This window comes from Gallus gallus, chromosome 1 (genome assembly GCF_016699485.2).
Source record: "Gallus gallus isolate bGalGal1 chromosome 1, bGalGal1.mat.broiler.GRCg7b, whole genome shotgun sequence".
In the NCBI taxonomy this organism is placed as follows: Eukaryota; Metazoa; Chordata; class Aves; order Galliformes; family Phasianidae; genus Gallus; species Gallus gallus.
In genome coordinates this window covers 112,266,932-112,282,535 of record NC_052532.1, presented here as the reverse complement: position 1 = coordinate 112,282,535, position 15,604 = coordinate 112,266,932, and the positions used below count along the sequence as shown (strand labels likewise).

General features: G+C 44.3%; 2 protein-coding genes across 6 annotated transcripts in view; one reads left to right on the top strand and one right to left on the bottom strand.

Moving 5' to 3' along the window:
• Positions 1 to 5,333: 5,333 nt before the first annotated feature.
• On the bottom strand, positions 5,334 to 7,489 carry LOC112532721 (translation initiation factor IF-2). The gene has a single exon (XM_025152023.2). The coding sequence runs from the start codon at positions 7,487 to 7,489 to the stop codon at positions 6,581 to 6,583; it is 909 nt and encodes a 302-aa protein (XP_025007791.2). The 3' UTR covers positions 5,334 to 6,580.
• Positions 7,225 to 15,604, top strand: part of USP9Y (ubiquitin specific peptidase 9, Y-linked) — a 98,429-nt gene continuing 90,049 nt past the window's right edge. For 4 of the 5 annotated variants that reach the window (XM_015301738.4, XM_015301733.4, XM_040665015.2 and 1 more), the window contains exon 1: positions 7,225 to 7,567. The gene's annotated coding sequence lies outside the window, so the exon portion shown is untranslated. Of the gene's footprint in view, positions 7,568 to 8,507; positions 13,972 to 15,604 lie in introns of all 5 variants that reach the window. The other variant, XM_046911562.1, reaches the window with a different exon arrangement.

Below are 15,604 nucleotides of genomic sequence, written 5' to 3'. Positions count from 1 at the left end.
GGTTGTTCTATTAACGACGAACCAGACGTTCTATTAACGCCTTCAGTTCTTAGGGATTTTAGTCTGTGACCCCTAAAGGTGTAGTATTACACTTGCATGTAAAAGTGCAAACAGAGGAAAAGGCAAACAAGTAAAGAGAGTCAGAAATCTGACCCTCATTTTAACTTATGAAGTAACCAGTAGTAAGTTCAAAGTAGAACTCTAGTAGTTCCGATTTCCAATAGAATAGTAACTTGTTGGGATCAGATTCGTCCATTTGGTCTCTATCTGAAATCGATGGCAGTGCAAAAGATAGAAGTAGTGCTAAATCAATTGGACTCTCACAGTGTGTTATGCCTGATATTCAAAAAGGCAACACACAGAAATGAATTCTTGTTTACAGCATAAACTTTGGGTCTCTCCTTGAGGTTATTTCAGTATATAGAGATCTTGCACTGTATTCACTTTCTCAAACTAAAATGTTAAAAAATAAATGGAAAAAGATTATAGCCCTGAGAAAAAGCAGACTGCCTGTGGATGGCAAAGGATCTACTTACGTTTTGTTTCAACAGACCAAGTGATATCTCTAGTAATAACAGATGAGCTTTGATGCGTACAAGCCCATTTTCAGATCTAATAAAAGATACTACTTCTCCTTACAAGTTTTGGCTTGCTTACGGCCTGATACTGTTCTGGCTACAAGGACACTGATATTGCTCAGACAACACTGTTGCTGCCATTCACCTCCCAGGTTAAAAACACTGGTAGTACAGAAGTTCTAGGAGGAGCTGCTTCATATTTATCATACATTTTAAAGGCATATGATCTCTCAGAAATGCTATAGAGCTACAGAAAATACAATACAGCATAAAGCTAATCTGTGTTATGTTATGAAATGACCCGCACAATCAAATAATGGAATATCCAAACAATTGCAGTCTTTACAAATCATCAGCATAAACTGAAATTTCCTTACAGTTACTGTTTCGTGAAAAGACAAATAATGATGTTTTAGGGATTTTTTTTGCCATGGAAATTATTTTTGTAGATACCTGACAATAAGATATGGATAGCCAAGAAAAGCTTCTGACAAAGAAGAAAAGAGTGAAGGAATAAACATATAAGTGAAGGTTCCAAACTCCTACTGCTCTGCATGCCGCACTGTTAAATTCCTCATTGAACTGAAAAACAAAACAAAACCAAACAAAACCCTTTAATTCCAAGAAAGGAAAAGATAACTGACTTTATAAAATTACAGACTTGCTGCATGTACATATTTTCAGGTGTAAGCTTTGCTGACAAGCTGTTTTATACAGCTTGGTTAAAGCTATTGGTACAAGATGTGAAATGGAGCTGTACTTTGGTTCAAATAATCATAGAATCATAGAATCGCTAAGGTTGGAAAAGACCCACAGGATCATCCAGTCCAACCATTCGCACTTCATCAATGGTTCCCGCTAAACCATGTCCCTTAACACAACATCCAAACGCTCTTTAAACACCACCAGGGTCGGTGACTCCACCACCTCTCTGGGCAGCCCATTCCAGTGCCTGACCATCCTTTCAGAGAAGTAGTATTTCCTAACATCCAGCCTGAATCTTCCCTGGTGCAGCTTGAAGCCATTCCCTCTAGTCCTATCACTAGTCACACGAGAGAAGAGGCTGACCCCCAGCTCACTACAACCTCCCTTCAGGTAGTTATAGAGAGCACGTGAGAGCATATATGAGAGCATAATGTTTGTGTGTTTGTTTCAAATGTTGTGGATTACTCTTCAATAATCTTCTTCTCTTCACAGACCACACCTCTGCCTTGTTGCTTTTTTTTTCCCCTTTCAAACCTGAGGTAGTAGCCCTCCTCCTGTCAGACTGGCCTGTTTCGAAACTTTTAATGATTTCTTAATGACATGGGTTTCACATGTTCCTATTGTCTCTCTATCCTCCTGCCTATCAGTTTCCCTTGAGCCTTTCAGACAATTTCAATAAACTCTGAATGAGGGACAAGATCTTTCCAAGAGAAGTTGATTCCTATAATTTTTTGAAAGACTGTTAGCAAGGGAAGAGAGAAACACAGAAGAAGGCAAGTAGGATTTGGCTGCTATATACCCTGCTTGCTCTGAGACAACCAAGGTCCTGGCCAGCCCAGCATATTTAACCTAAAGCAGGCACTTTAGCATGGTAAGACTGTAACTGAAAGCTGGAAGGAGCTCAGGGCCGGAAGGTTGTAAGACGCTAATGTAGGAAAACAAGCTTCTGTAGTTCTTACTGTTCATGTGGCAACCCTTGTTCTCAGAAGCTCTATATAAGAGAAAACGAATGTGATATAATATGCCAGGGACGTCATTTTGTGAACAGCAGCCTCCCTAAAGTTCATACTGATGCAATGACAAACACTCAGTGTGCAGAGACACATTCCAAAAAAGTGAGGAAATTGCAGCGCTTTGTGAATCTACAAAATTCTTGGCAGTTTGTTGACGGTGTTCTCATCCAGCAAATTTAGGAATAACATTGGCAAGTTTTAAGAATGGTTCCCATCTTCCCTTACTCTACTCAACAGGCTGGAAGGAAGTCAGACTTCTTCAAGGTTCATGTGGATGAAGAGGACCATATGGTTGTCAAATCAATTTGCTGAACTCTGTCCAAATCCTACGAGACTGATACTTTTCACATGGACACCACATGGTTTATCCGAGGTCAGTTCGGCTAGGAACTGACTGCGCAGGAAAAATGAAGCATGCTGAATTGCTGTGCCCTTTCCAAAAGATGGACAAGATGCATTCTGGGTTCTGCAAACAGAAATTTTCACAACTTGTCACTGTGATATCTTCTCAGCATTTCGTAGACACACAGAGTTTCTGTCTAGGCCGTTCATTTAACCCTCATTTTAACAAATAAATGGATAACAGAAAAATAGAAAATGATAAATCATAGAATCATTGAGGTTGGAAAATATCTTTAAGACCACCAAGTCCAACCAGCAGCCCATCACACCATGCCCACTGCCTATGTCACTCAGTGCCACATTCACATGGCTCTTGAACACCTCCAGGGATGGTGACTCCACCACCTCCCTGGGCAGCCTGTGCCAGTTCTTGGCCACTCTCTTGGACAAGAAATTATCAGACCATATTTTTCTTATTATAAGGACCATTCATAATGAGCACCATTCTTCCTTCAGCTTAAGAGACCAAGGCTCCTTACCAAATCTTTTTCTTACCAAATATCTATGACTTTTACCTAAATGTGCATTCCTTTATAATCATAAGTGCACAGCAGAAACTGGGTTTAACTCCCTAGAATGTGGCATAAATCTCATTGCAACATGGCTGTTAACATCTCATGCAACCAGAAATCAAAAGTAGAAAAATGAGAAGTTGTGAACATGAAGAGAAGCTGTTTATTGATGTTAGGAACAGTAATTGCAGCGGTTGCCTCCATAGAGACTAAGAGGAAATATCCAACCTTGACCTTTATATGTAAAAGAAAAGAAATATAACTCCAGAACAGTTTTTATAGCCTCTTGATACATTACTTCTATAAGAATTTCTTTTTTTTCCCTAACTTTGAATGTTAATTTTGTATGTGCAAGGCACATCATTATTTCCACAACTCTGTACAATATACATGCTGCCTAAAGCAAAGACTTGGGCAAGAGTGAGTCATTATTTTCCTTACCTGCACTTGCATGCAGGCTTAAATAAGTCAATGAAAAATTACGTAACCAACAGTGCTACTCTTCTGCTGAAGTGATTTGTTGGGCTGGGACAAAAAGTACTGAAAATATTGCACGATTGATCCTTGATGTGATCCTTTAAATAAATCTTAACATCCAAGGAGTGGTTCTTCGGTTTTCAAGCAGCATTTTATTTCCTTGTCTGCTGCACTGCCCATGTTGTTTTCTGAAGTTCAGTAGATATTACATAATGCAGCGCTTAGGGGGGCTGAACCTGAAGAAACAAAAGATATTTTATCGTTCTGTGGTCAAAATCTGCTTTCTCTTACATGTTATTGTTCTTTTCTGCTCCTAGCATAAGATATGCTTGAGCAATTCTGTGTGTTTTGTCTGTGAAGCAGCACAGCGTTAATTAGAGTTTAAGAACTGGGAACAAATGCAACTATTAGCACAGAGATTTTCTACATTCTGACTCAGTCCTTCTCGGCTTTCTTTTAAATTTCTTTGGGTTAGCTAATGATTAACACCACCAGCTTGCTTGTGACTAGTTTCACTTTTTATTTGATAAGGCTGGCTGCAATAGCAGAGCTGGAAAGCCTGCAGGGAAACATTTTAGTTCCCCACATTTCCCCTAAGAATGTTGTGAAAGCATTTCTAATCATAGCAAAGGTTGTGCACAAAGGGAAAGCAAGCAGAATGACTACCGAAAAATACATTTTTTCTGTCATAGTTCTCTGCGTGGACACCTATCTGAGAACAATTGGGGAGTTTAGTGCGTGCCTACTAACTTCTGCCTTCATGCCATGGATACTCTTTAATCAGCAGTTTCCTCTCACGCATATCTTTTTGTTTCCATAGTTGCTCCACAGAGATAAAGTGGTAACATACATTTGCAGCACCAGGAGGGAAAAAAAAAAAGTGAGAATACTTTCCAGAGACCAAACAGCGCCATATAAGCTGAGCTGAGGCGATCCCTTTGGAGTGGTGTGAGCAGTGCTAGGTGGGCATTCTGGCTTGCGAGCCAGAGGCCAGGAGGCCTCATTTAGCAGACACAAAGTGCCATCGCCGTCCCAATATCTTCTTTTATTTGGTGCCATAAATAGCTGTCTACTTCAGCCTACCCGTGACCTTTGATTAGCACGGCTACAAGCAAATACTGCTCTGTCAACATGCTTCAGAATACAATTTTACAACAGAATGGAGGTCAAATACAAAAGTAAGAGAATAAACACGAAGTAATAGTCATGCGTAGTTCTGTTCCCCCCATCAAACACACCATTTCTATCTCGTTATATGAAGTATTGCAGTTTCCGCAAATTGTACAAGAAGTGGAATCTAAAAGAAGAAAAATTTCACCAAGGTCCCGGGAAGCTGAGGAGCAATTAGTACTCAGTTTGTTCCAAACCTAAGGTTTCAATTAAACAAAGCTTCCACTCCTCCTCTTGGCTGAAAGAGCCTTTCGAGAGGGAGTACTTGCTACAAGTTGCACCAGTATTGCTTCTGTTCTTTTTGTTGAGTTTTATGTGAACAGACAGTCAATTTCTTGGTGGACAATTGCCCACATTATAAAATTCCACTGACGTGTCATTCGGCTCTGCCAAAAAAGCCATAACAGTGAGAAGGCACATAGTACTTGGTGTGTCACTAAAAGGGAGCTACTTAACACAATAAAAAGAAAGGAGCATCGGAAACCAGAGCGATTTATTTTTTAAGGACTGAGACGTGTCAAACAACATACAACTGAAACCACTGGAGGTGCAGCCATACCGCTGTCAGTCATCAGTCAGGAGCTGCAGGGAGAGCACTGAGGCAAGGAACATCACAAGTATTACAGGCGCAATGATTTTAAGCATTTCCCAGGAGAGCGCAATGGATAAATTGGAAATAGGAAGGAAAGCCCAAAGTAATTAGCAAGGAGCAAAGAAAAGGAGCAAGGAGGCCACAAGAATACGCTCGTAGGCATGAAAATCGCTGAGATGAAAAGGCTGCTATTTCTGTGATTACACATATTTCTAAACTGAACACAATAAGCTTACACTGACACAGATTTTCACCAGTTGTGGCTTGTCTGTATTGTTGGTGAGTAAAATGCACACACAACCCCTCTTTCAGCATGCAAACTGTTGCATTTGGACAGCAGTGAAGGAGCTGCACCGTTTTGTCAGAGGGGTTAATGCAAAGACGTACTTCAGGTTTCCTTCCCAAATAATCCCAGCGATTAGCAAAACCCAGCTAACCCTCACTTTGTTAAAAGAGGAAATAACAGGACGTATCACTGCTAGCTTTGAGCTCTGGCTTTTTACAGCAGACACTCCCTCCCCATCCCCGGAGGCATTCAAGGCCAGGCTGGATGTGGCTCTGGGCAGCCTGGTATAGTGGTTGGCAACCCTACACGTAGCAAGGGGGTTGAAACTACATGATCATTGTGGTCCTTCTCAACCCAGGCCATTCTATGATTCTCTGATACGATTCTATGACCATGACCAGCCATATTTTGGTCTTTGTCACGGTGAGGTCCAGCAGATAAACGCTGCGCACAGAGCGAAGGCTGTTACCAAGCCTGTGAGCAAATTCCAACCCGGCGACCTAAATTCCTCCTGCGTTTTCAGCTGGAGACTGGATCCTCCACTTCCTGCTCTGAAATTCTTGAATGATGTTGTTCAAATGAGACTTTGACCTTGCAGTACAGAGGATAAAAAAGTCAGATAAAACCAAGCACGGCTCCAGGTACTCGGAGAGCAAGTTCCCCGCGTCTGCCGACCTTCTGACCTGTCACAAGGCGTCATTCCTTACGTTTAAAGGTTTTGTCTCCCTAAAGGCCGCGTAAAGCACCGTGCTTCTAACGGCCTGGCTCTCTGACGGAGCCGTACGTGCGTAGCTCTGCCTTCTCACAGCGCTCGCGCCCCCCTCTCTAGGTGCCGGCCCTGCGGCCTACCGAGGCCTAAGCGCACCACCCTCCCGCCGGGCAGCGCGCCGCCCCCGCGCTTTGTGCCGCCGTCCCGCGGCCGCTCCGCCGGGCCCAAGGGAGACGCCGCCCCCGCCGGGCGGCAGCAGCAGCAGCGAGGAAGGGAACTGAGAGAGAGCGAGCGGCCGCGTGACGTCATCATCCGGGTCTCGCGCGGTCCGCCCGCCGGTCACAATGGAGACCGCTCGAGCCCAACGGACGTGAAACCGCCGGCGCGCAGCTCCCCCCGCGCGCGCAGGGCTGGGGGCGGGCGGTGTGACTGACAGGCGCGGGGCTCGGGGGCGGGAGCGGTACGGCGGAGCCCTCGGCGCCGCGCTCAGGCCGGGCCCAGCTCCGCCATCTTGGCCAGGGCCCCGCGAGACTCGGGCGCCGCCGCCGCGTCTCGCCTCGCGCCCTCCCCCTCTCATCCCCTCCCCCGCGTACGGAGCCGTCAGCGCGCAGCGCTCCGCCGCCCGGCCCGGCCCCTCCGCCGCCGCCTTCCTTCCTCCTGCCTTCCTCCCTCCCTGCCCCCGCGCGCAGCCCAGCCCCGCAGGCCGCAGGCCCCGGCTGCGTGTGCACCCCCTCCCCCTCGAGCGCCCGCTGCCCGGACGGGGCGGAGCGTGCAGGCCCCAGCCAAGCCCCAGCCGGAGCCGGAGCGCAGGGCCGCCGCCGGGCAGGAGCTGGTGACGCAGGAAAAACGCCTCGGCGGCGCGGAGAGCGGAGCGGCCGGGTGCCGGGATCCGAAGCGCGGGCGGCGGCGGAGGCTTCGCTCTTCGTCCTTCCTCCTTCCCTCCCGCCCGTCGCAGCGCCCGGGGAGCGGGGAAGCGGAGCCGCCCCCTCAGCCGGCCGGCCGCACGCCCGGAGCGCGGGGCCTGCCATGAGACCGTGCCGGGCATGAGGCAGCCCCCGGCCGCGCTCCTTCGGCAGCAGCCGGCAGCGCTCCGGGCCGCGGGACGAGGGGACGCCGTGCGGGGGTGAGTGGCGGAGCGCCGGGCCCGGGCGGGGCTGAGGAGGCCGAGGCTGCGAGGCCGAGGCGGAGGGCTGCGGGCGCGGACGGGGCGCTCTCTCCCCCCTCCCCTCCCCTCCCCCCCGCGCGCCGGGGACGGGGCTCGGCGGGGACGAGCGGCGCGGGGGGGGAGATAACGGGCGGCGGGCGGTGTTTTGGAGGGCGAGGGAAAATGGCTGACGGCTCCTCATCCTCTCTCTCGCCGGCTGCCGGCGGGGGGAAGCGCTCCCCGCCCCGCCGCCCTCGGGGGCCCCTCCCGGCCTCCCCCGGGCGAGCGGGGCCCGGCGGCTCCCCGCGGCGCTGCACCCCTGCCGCTCGCTTCCCTGCGCACCGAACGCCATTACTGAGGTGGAGTGATTGGAGCCGCGTAGGCCCGGGCGACGCCTGGCAGTCAGGCCCCGGCGAGGCGCTTTTCCGACAGCCTCAATGAAAAACGCCAGCCCCGGCTCATTCACGCCCGCTGTAAACATGATTAACGCGTAGGCCACTCCTCTAGGCCCGGCTTCCAGCGAGCCGATTTGGATGCGCGAAAAGCGCTGGTGGCTTTTTGTGTCTTCTTCCTCCAGTTTGCTCCGCTGCTCCTCCTCAAACTTACGGCTCAGGGCTCGATGCTGCGGTTTATTTTAGGAAATACCACCCTCTCCCCTGTCCGAGGTGCAGGTTGGCCGCAGTCTCTCTTATTGTCCTCAAGACAAACCCAGCGTTTCGCCAGGCTGATGAGTTGTCGGGTTTTTGTGCGTTGGCCGCGGCCCCGTTAATGCGTGCCGGCCCACTCGGTGTGGGGCATTGTTTGTATACTGTACGTATGGCTTTGGGAAATGATTCCTTTCATCCCTAAACGGGTCTCCTCTCGTGGAGAAAGGCAGAAGCATTGAGGTGGGCTTTAAGGTGCCATATTTAATTTTCAGGTTGCTCCTTCGGAGGTCAAGTATTTTGCTGGTGTACAACAACTGTACAGAAGGGGAGTCGTGAAGGAAGAAAAGAAGGAAATATTCTAATTAAAATATTCAAGGGATTCCTAGGCCTAGCTGTTTGTGTGCTTTCTGTACGACTGGATTTATACTCAAAGCTCCACAGTTACATTCGTATCGTTGGACGTTGCTATCAGCACAGAGACTCTCTGAAGTCACAGGCTCGGGGCCAGCACAAGGCCCACTTTTGCTGACCTACTTGCAGAACGGGGGCCTGTATTTTTTGGAAAGCTGTTGAATTGGGTATTAAGTACACTGTTGCAACACTCGTTATGACAGACAGGTGATGTGTGTTTTCCAGCAGGTTTCTCAAATGCCCAGCAGATGGATGTTAAAGCTGTTATGGGGCTTAGCGATGGGTTTCTGGAGAACCGGCCTGTACTGATGATAGAATTCAAATGGTGTCTCTACTGAGGAATATTAAGTGTGGCTGAAATCTCTAGGCAGCTAACTTTGTTCTTGATCTCTTACGGTTCTGCTTTGAGACATTGGTTGGACTCCCCACCATAAATGTTCCTGAGCAAGTAACCCTTTTGTTTCAACAAAATCTCAGTCATGTCAATTTTTGTTGTTTTGGTTTTGTTTTGTTTTTTTAATGTAATGGTTTTGATTCTGAGTTGAAGTAACATTTACTCCCTCAACCAACAGAGTACACCGGTGAATTTCAGGAATTTGGGGGAAGAATGTAGAGTGCGTGCATTGACTGCACTGTTGCAATCCCCTGGACTACAGTGATGCTTAACAATAGATTTGAACAACAAAAAACCCATAAACATAATCATAAAGCTGCAGTGTAAGAAACTCATGCATCAGCATGATTTTTTTTTTTTGAGGGGAAATACAGCTAAAAATAAACAAGCAAGGCTGTATCATAGTAACTTTCCCTCCCTTCAGTATCTTCTGTACTTCTCTGCTTGCGTTTTTGTGTAGATTTTCTTAATGATACTTCTTCTGGGGAGCTTCTGTCTTAGTCTTTCCAGGGTGCTGTTTCATGCCCTGCTGAATTTGCCCTTGTGATGATACTTCTGCCCATTGAATTAATTGACAGGAAGACTACATCTGGAGGTGGTAATCGATAAGGACAGTGGTAGCAAAGCTGTTTACTGTTTTTCTATCTGTAGCACACAATCACTCTAATATAAATGTTTTCTCTTTCACGTTGTGATGCATTTACATTCAGAGTAGTTGCATTGGTTTACTTCTGTATTCTAAATGCACACCTCTAGCTTTATCTGTTTTACTTTGTATGCTGGAATTTTTGCAAATGAGAGTCAGAACAAACCAAAATAGTGAATGAGTACCTAGGTGTGTAAGAAAATAAAGGTACCTGTAGTGCCTTTGTTCCAAAGCATCTTAAATTTGAAATAGAAACTAGTGTAGGACTTTCCAATATGAATGAAGTTATGTAAGGAGGACTTCAGTTACTTGTTTGTGTGAACGATTTATTTTAAATGGTGATGAAGTTGTGTTTCTTTCAGCTGTGCATTGGTAATATTGATTACTTACTGAAGTTCCATTGGAAATATTTCTGCTCTTCCCTCTCTGGTTTAGAAATTTGTTCTGAACTTATTTCAGGTATTTGAAATAAGTACTGCTGTGTTAGGCAGTGCTTTGTCTATCGCTAGTGCTATTATTCCTTTTCAGAGATGCTATTCTGTACATCCTAATAGATGCAACAACTATGGGCATATTTTGATAACATGCTGAGCAGGTTAGCCTCATCTGTAAATGACTACAGTTGTGCATTACTGGTTTTGTTTTTTTCCTTGAAGCACCATTAAAACAAAGCATAATAAACCCCCACCATCCCCTAACACACACTATTATCTGCATATAATAGATATATAATATATATAATTTCCTTGTAAGCATGAACATCGCTTATCAAACCAGCAGTCTTGCTTACCCGGAGTTTGCCATAAACCTGTGCTCAGTGTTCATCTCAGGATACAAAAGACTTTGCTGGGCTTGGGAAGCTGTGTGTGAAGGCTTTTGAGTCCTTCAGGAAATGATTTCCTAGATGCTTGCACTAGTATTAATTAGGACACGTGGACATTGTGTTGTTCAGGAATCCACGTTTTTCTTAACGTTGTGGATGTACCTCTTGAAACTTCTCCGTAGGTGCATCCAGCTTCATTATCCGTATCAGCCTCATTTAGAAACAGAACGTAAAGCTATACATCAGGATATATCCCTATCTTCTGTTGTAGTTGCTTGCCTTTAGCAAAACTAGCGGTGCTGTGTATGTTGCTATAGAATTCCCTTATTTCCTGCATATTTGCAATAAATGCCGTTTCCCCCCCTTTCCAACTAACTAACCTTTGTTAGGTACGCTTTCATCCTGACACAAACTAATGAAAAAAGATAGAAAAATTAAATTACACTGTTGTGCCTGCCATCCGTCACCAGTGGGGAGCATTCATCACACTCTTCATTCTGCTCTTCTTTTGAACGCTTAACAGGTGGTTCTTCTGCAACACTCAGTAGAGGCCAATGTCTTTTGGTCAGTGGGGTAGCCGGGTAGTTGGTTATGTTTAGAGCAGTTTGGTCAACCTTGGCGTTGTGGAATGGGAGTTAAAAGAAATGTTTTGGGATTTGTTTTGGTTTTGTTTTTTCTCCCAGAGTGTCAAGAGATGAGAAGAACATCTTTGTGAGCGTATGCTTGCCTGCAACAAGACTCACAGTTTTGTACAAATGACCTGGAAAGTTTGAGCACTATGAATTCACGCTTTATAAAAATGCAGCAGCTTCTTTCATGTATTAAATCTAGTTTTTGTTCTCTTATTACTGGAGAGCCATCTGAAAGTTCTTACGCTGTTATAATGATTTACAGTTTCATAATGAGTTGAGCTATTTTCTTAAAAACAGTTTGGTTGTATCGACTGTCTTGTAACAAAGTTGTGCTGTGCTCAGGGCTGTAGCATGACTTGGGAATGTGGTTAGCAAAGATTCCTTCTGCGCTTCCTGACAAAACCATGTTTTGACTTGGTTCTTCTTGTTCACAGTCTTGAATACAGATAGTGGCTGGAACCCTACAGTGGTGATGGTGACTTTGCTTCCTCAAAGCATGTTGTTGCATTTCCTAGGCATTCCAGTGTTGCTTCAGAGCCCTGTGTGTTGAACACTCTCTGTGCAAGGCATCTGGCTTGGAAAATTGATAAAAACATAACTACTAGTGAGATATGGGCAAGCCCTTGATAGCTTTACCTACAGTAGGTGAGAGGAGAAATGTAAATGTAATCTTAAAGCGGACATTTGTGAATTAGTGTAAAACATTTTCTTTCACTCCTTCCTGCTTTTTTTTTTTCTCTTCTCTGTTTGGGAAGCTTACCAGCACAGACAGTTCCTTCTGCATTTTCTGTTCTGAACTTTCTGGTATTTTCTTTCTATGTGAACACATTCGTCTCGTCTGATTTGAGAGTTGAAGGCAGCCTGCTAGTTAGCAAAGCTCTTTGGTTGCCAGCTGCTGATGTGTTTCCAAATAAAATTTGGAAAAATAAAAATTAGAATGCCAGGAATAATGATTTAAAAGTATGAAACAGTGCAGGTATCTTGCTGCTCTGTGGTTTTCTTAAGACATAAGTTGCTATTAATTGTGAGACTTATTAAGGTCTTCTGCTTAACTTTGTTACTACACCCCTAAAAGAGTTCCTGAAATCCCTTTTGATTTAAAATGCAGTCATGTTTTGAATGCTGTTATTTTCAACTTCTTTTCATGAAGTTAAAATGTAGACTGCTTTAGCAGTGATACATTGATACCAGGAATGTTACTGTGGGATACTTTTATTTGTAGCATCCTCGATCTGTTTACAAAACAGTATGTAATCCCATTTTGTAATTTAGTTTTCCTGAGGCATGAAAGTGCCAACACAGAAATGTCACTTCCTTACATGTTTAATTAATTTATTTCTTTTCTGCTAAGCTTAACCTTCCTGGACATTTAGCAAATAATACTGCCTGGCAGTGAGCATTTAGCCGTGCATTTACTCATAGTGGGGGAATTCCACATTGCATCATTTCATAAAGATGTCCATCTGTGAGCAGAGAGTTCTCAAAGAACTCTTTTTCCAGACTTTTTTTAAAGCCGAGACCCATGAATATGTTGAAGGCAAGGCACAAACATGCAGCTCTGTAGTGCTGACTCGTATCTTCTCCTCCTCTGCTACAAACCATAGAAGATTTCCTAGATATAAAATCTGCTATAAATGATAAAAGTTCTGTGTTGTTTGTTTTTCTTTTTAAACAGAAGCATTGTTCAGATGAACGCTTCAAGGTAATGAAAAATTCCTAGAGGGTATTTCGCGGCTTTTTATTGAGCTTCCATATAAAATAACTAAAATGTAAACAGTAGAAAAATTTCCCAGGAAGAGGCTTTCTTTTAGTCTAGAAACAGCTAAATGACAACATGAAATGATACAGAAATGCGCGTTATGGATTCAATAGGTCTCAATCCTTGAGACACTTAAATGCTCCTTGACTTTTTGCCTTTTAGCGGGAGTAGATATGGGAAGAGACAAAGGTGTTACTGTGGGATAGGGTGGTCTTAGTTCTAGCACTCTGAAATGGAAAAGACTGCTAAATGTGTCTCTCAGCGAGCAGGCCAGGGGTGCAAGCCAAGTAGGATCTCTCTGTTACCAGACTGGCTTTCTTAGTTGGAAGGGAATGTCTTCACTAGCGCTGTGGTGTAGGAGAGTGACAGCACGTTTGTGTTGGCTGGGGGTGGAACTCCACGTTTTGGTCACGTTTTGTCAGAAGTGGACACTGACAGTGAGGGGAGTATATCTTTGTTCGTCTAACTTAATATGAGAATGAACATCCTTGTCAAAGTACGCTAGCATCTCAGTGAATGAGCCTTTGATGTTTTGGTGTTTAATTTTTTCTTCTGTGAAGCAACAAGGTAATTCAGTGTGTTTTATAATAAGGTTCAACACAAATCTGTGGATTTGAACCTTCAGTAAGGAAAGGGGATCTGCATGCTCTATTTTAAGGTGAATAGGGGATGAGAGACAACAATTTTAATCAGCAAAAAGCTTAAACTGTAGTTTGCTAGAAGACATTGTACATGTCTTATCTTTGAAATAGAATGTTAATTGGTTATTGATTTCAGACCTTTTTGTGCATTTTCCTGAATCCTTCAGCAATGATTATTTCCAGGTTTTTTTTACAAACAGTGACACGAACTCTGAGGAGCTTGGAGGTGAAAACTCCAGTGTTGTGTTCTACTGCAGGCTCCAGTTTTGGACAGCCCTCCATGTGCCTTGCCCTGTCTTCTAGTCAGTGCTTCATTAATCACAATGAGACCTCAAAACCCCAAGTATTCTTTCTTGCTGCTTTTGTGCACACATGCATATACGATGAGATGTTTTCAAGGAGATGCACAGACTTTTTTTCTTCTCTCCAGGTAAGGTAGCAGTGTCAGATTGCTTTGGTGTTTTGGAGCTGCCTTGGAGTTGAGGTTGAGAGTTTGTAACGTGTCTAGCGAAGATGCAACTGAAACGTGAATTCCCCGTACGGCATTTGAGAAATCATTAATTCCTTTTCATTTCTGATCTTAAGATTGGAAAAATGGTCAGATTTTAAGAATATGATCAAAAGAGAAGTAAAATGAAAAGCTCCATTTTGCTCAGTGGCAGTGGATGTAGCAAGGTCAGTAAAGTGGTAGTGAATCCTTGCTGTAAGCTTGTGGTGTGTTTTCAGCCATGGGGACAATAAAAGGTACTCAGTATCAGGCTCTGGTTAGGAGGAATATAGCTGAACTTTTACCTGCTCTATCTGAGCATTTTTGACCAAATGAATGAGGCATCCTGTCACGAATTTTCCCGTTTCCTCACATCACTTTCCTGATAATGCAACAAGTATGTAGAACCAGCAGCAACTTCTGGACGTGGTGTCTGGAGGCAGCTGAGTAACAACAGCAAACGACCAGCCTGTTAGTTTGGTGGTGGTGTTGCCACAAGTAGTAGTCAAAATCAGTTTGACGTAGAGATGTTTTTGTACTTCTGGAAGTTGTCTTTGAAACTGTGCTGCTGTAGGAAGTATTTACAAAGCCAATGGCTTCGGGTCTCTGAAGGCTTTCTGGGGGTAGCTGGGCACAAATGAAGGTGGTACAAGGTGAGGTAAAACATTTTTAGAGTTGATATTGTGCTCAGTACCTGATGTGCTGTGTGTTTAAATGCAATCTATTTGCTTAGATGTATGTATCACACATGAAGACTGGGGAGTTGGGGAAGTTGTGCATGTTACGTAGTGCAGCAGTGGGTAACTGACAGTTGAGAGCAGAGAAGCAAAGCCTCTGCTGTGAAAGCTGCATTGTACTTCTAAGCACATAGAATATTCTCACACTGTACTACACCCAGAACACAGCTTGAGGGTTTTAATGTTGATGAGCCCACGTGGTTCCCCGTGAGTCTGAAAATGATACAAAATAGTTATTCACACCAACAGTTAAGTAAAAATCTTTAGTTCTGCTTTCCATTATTCAGTGGTCAAAATTTTGCTTCAAATACGATTTTATCTTTGTACAGTATCTAACTACTAAATTAACTACTAAATTGCAAGGATTTTTTTTATCTTTAGCCCTTCTCAGGAGCTCTTCACCAAAAATAATAAGAAAAAACCTTAACAGGCATATTGAAGTTTGAACAGTCCAGCTGCAAGTTTTTCCATCCGTAGCAATGACGAAGAAATTATTTTTGAGGGTATATTTCTGGAAGGTGGTACAGTGGGTATGAAAAAGACTTCTATGCTTTTATAACCCTTGGAAATGTTCGCTTTCTATTAAGAGATCTTAAATGCATTGAGAGTGTTTTCTCTTACTAAGATAGAAGAGTTTTTGTAGTTTGATCTTATTTGCCTTCATGGTCTAGTGTTACCTTCTTCATGGTGAGGTTTTATCTTCTGTTTAATCCGTTCTGTGTTTCTCATGTCACTTTTCCTTGGCAGTGTTACTTCTATGAATTCATAGTGCCTGAGTGTTTTCAAGCGCATCTTTCTTAGGGCTTCTTTTTTCCCTTTCTCTCTGTCACACTGCTGGG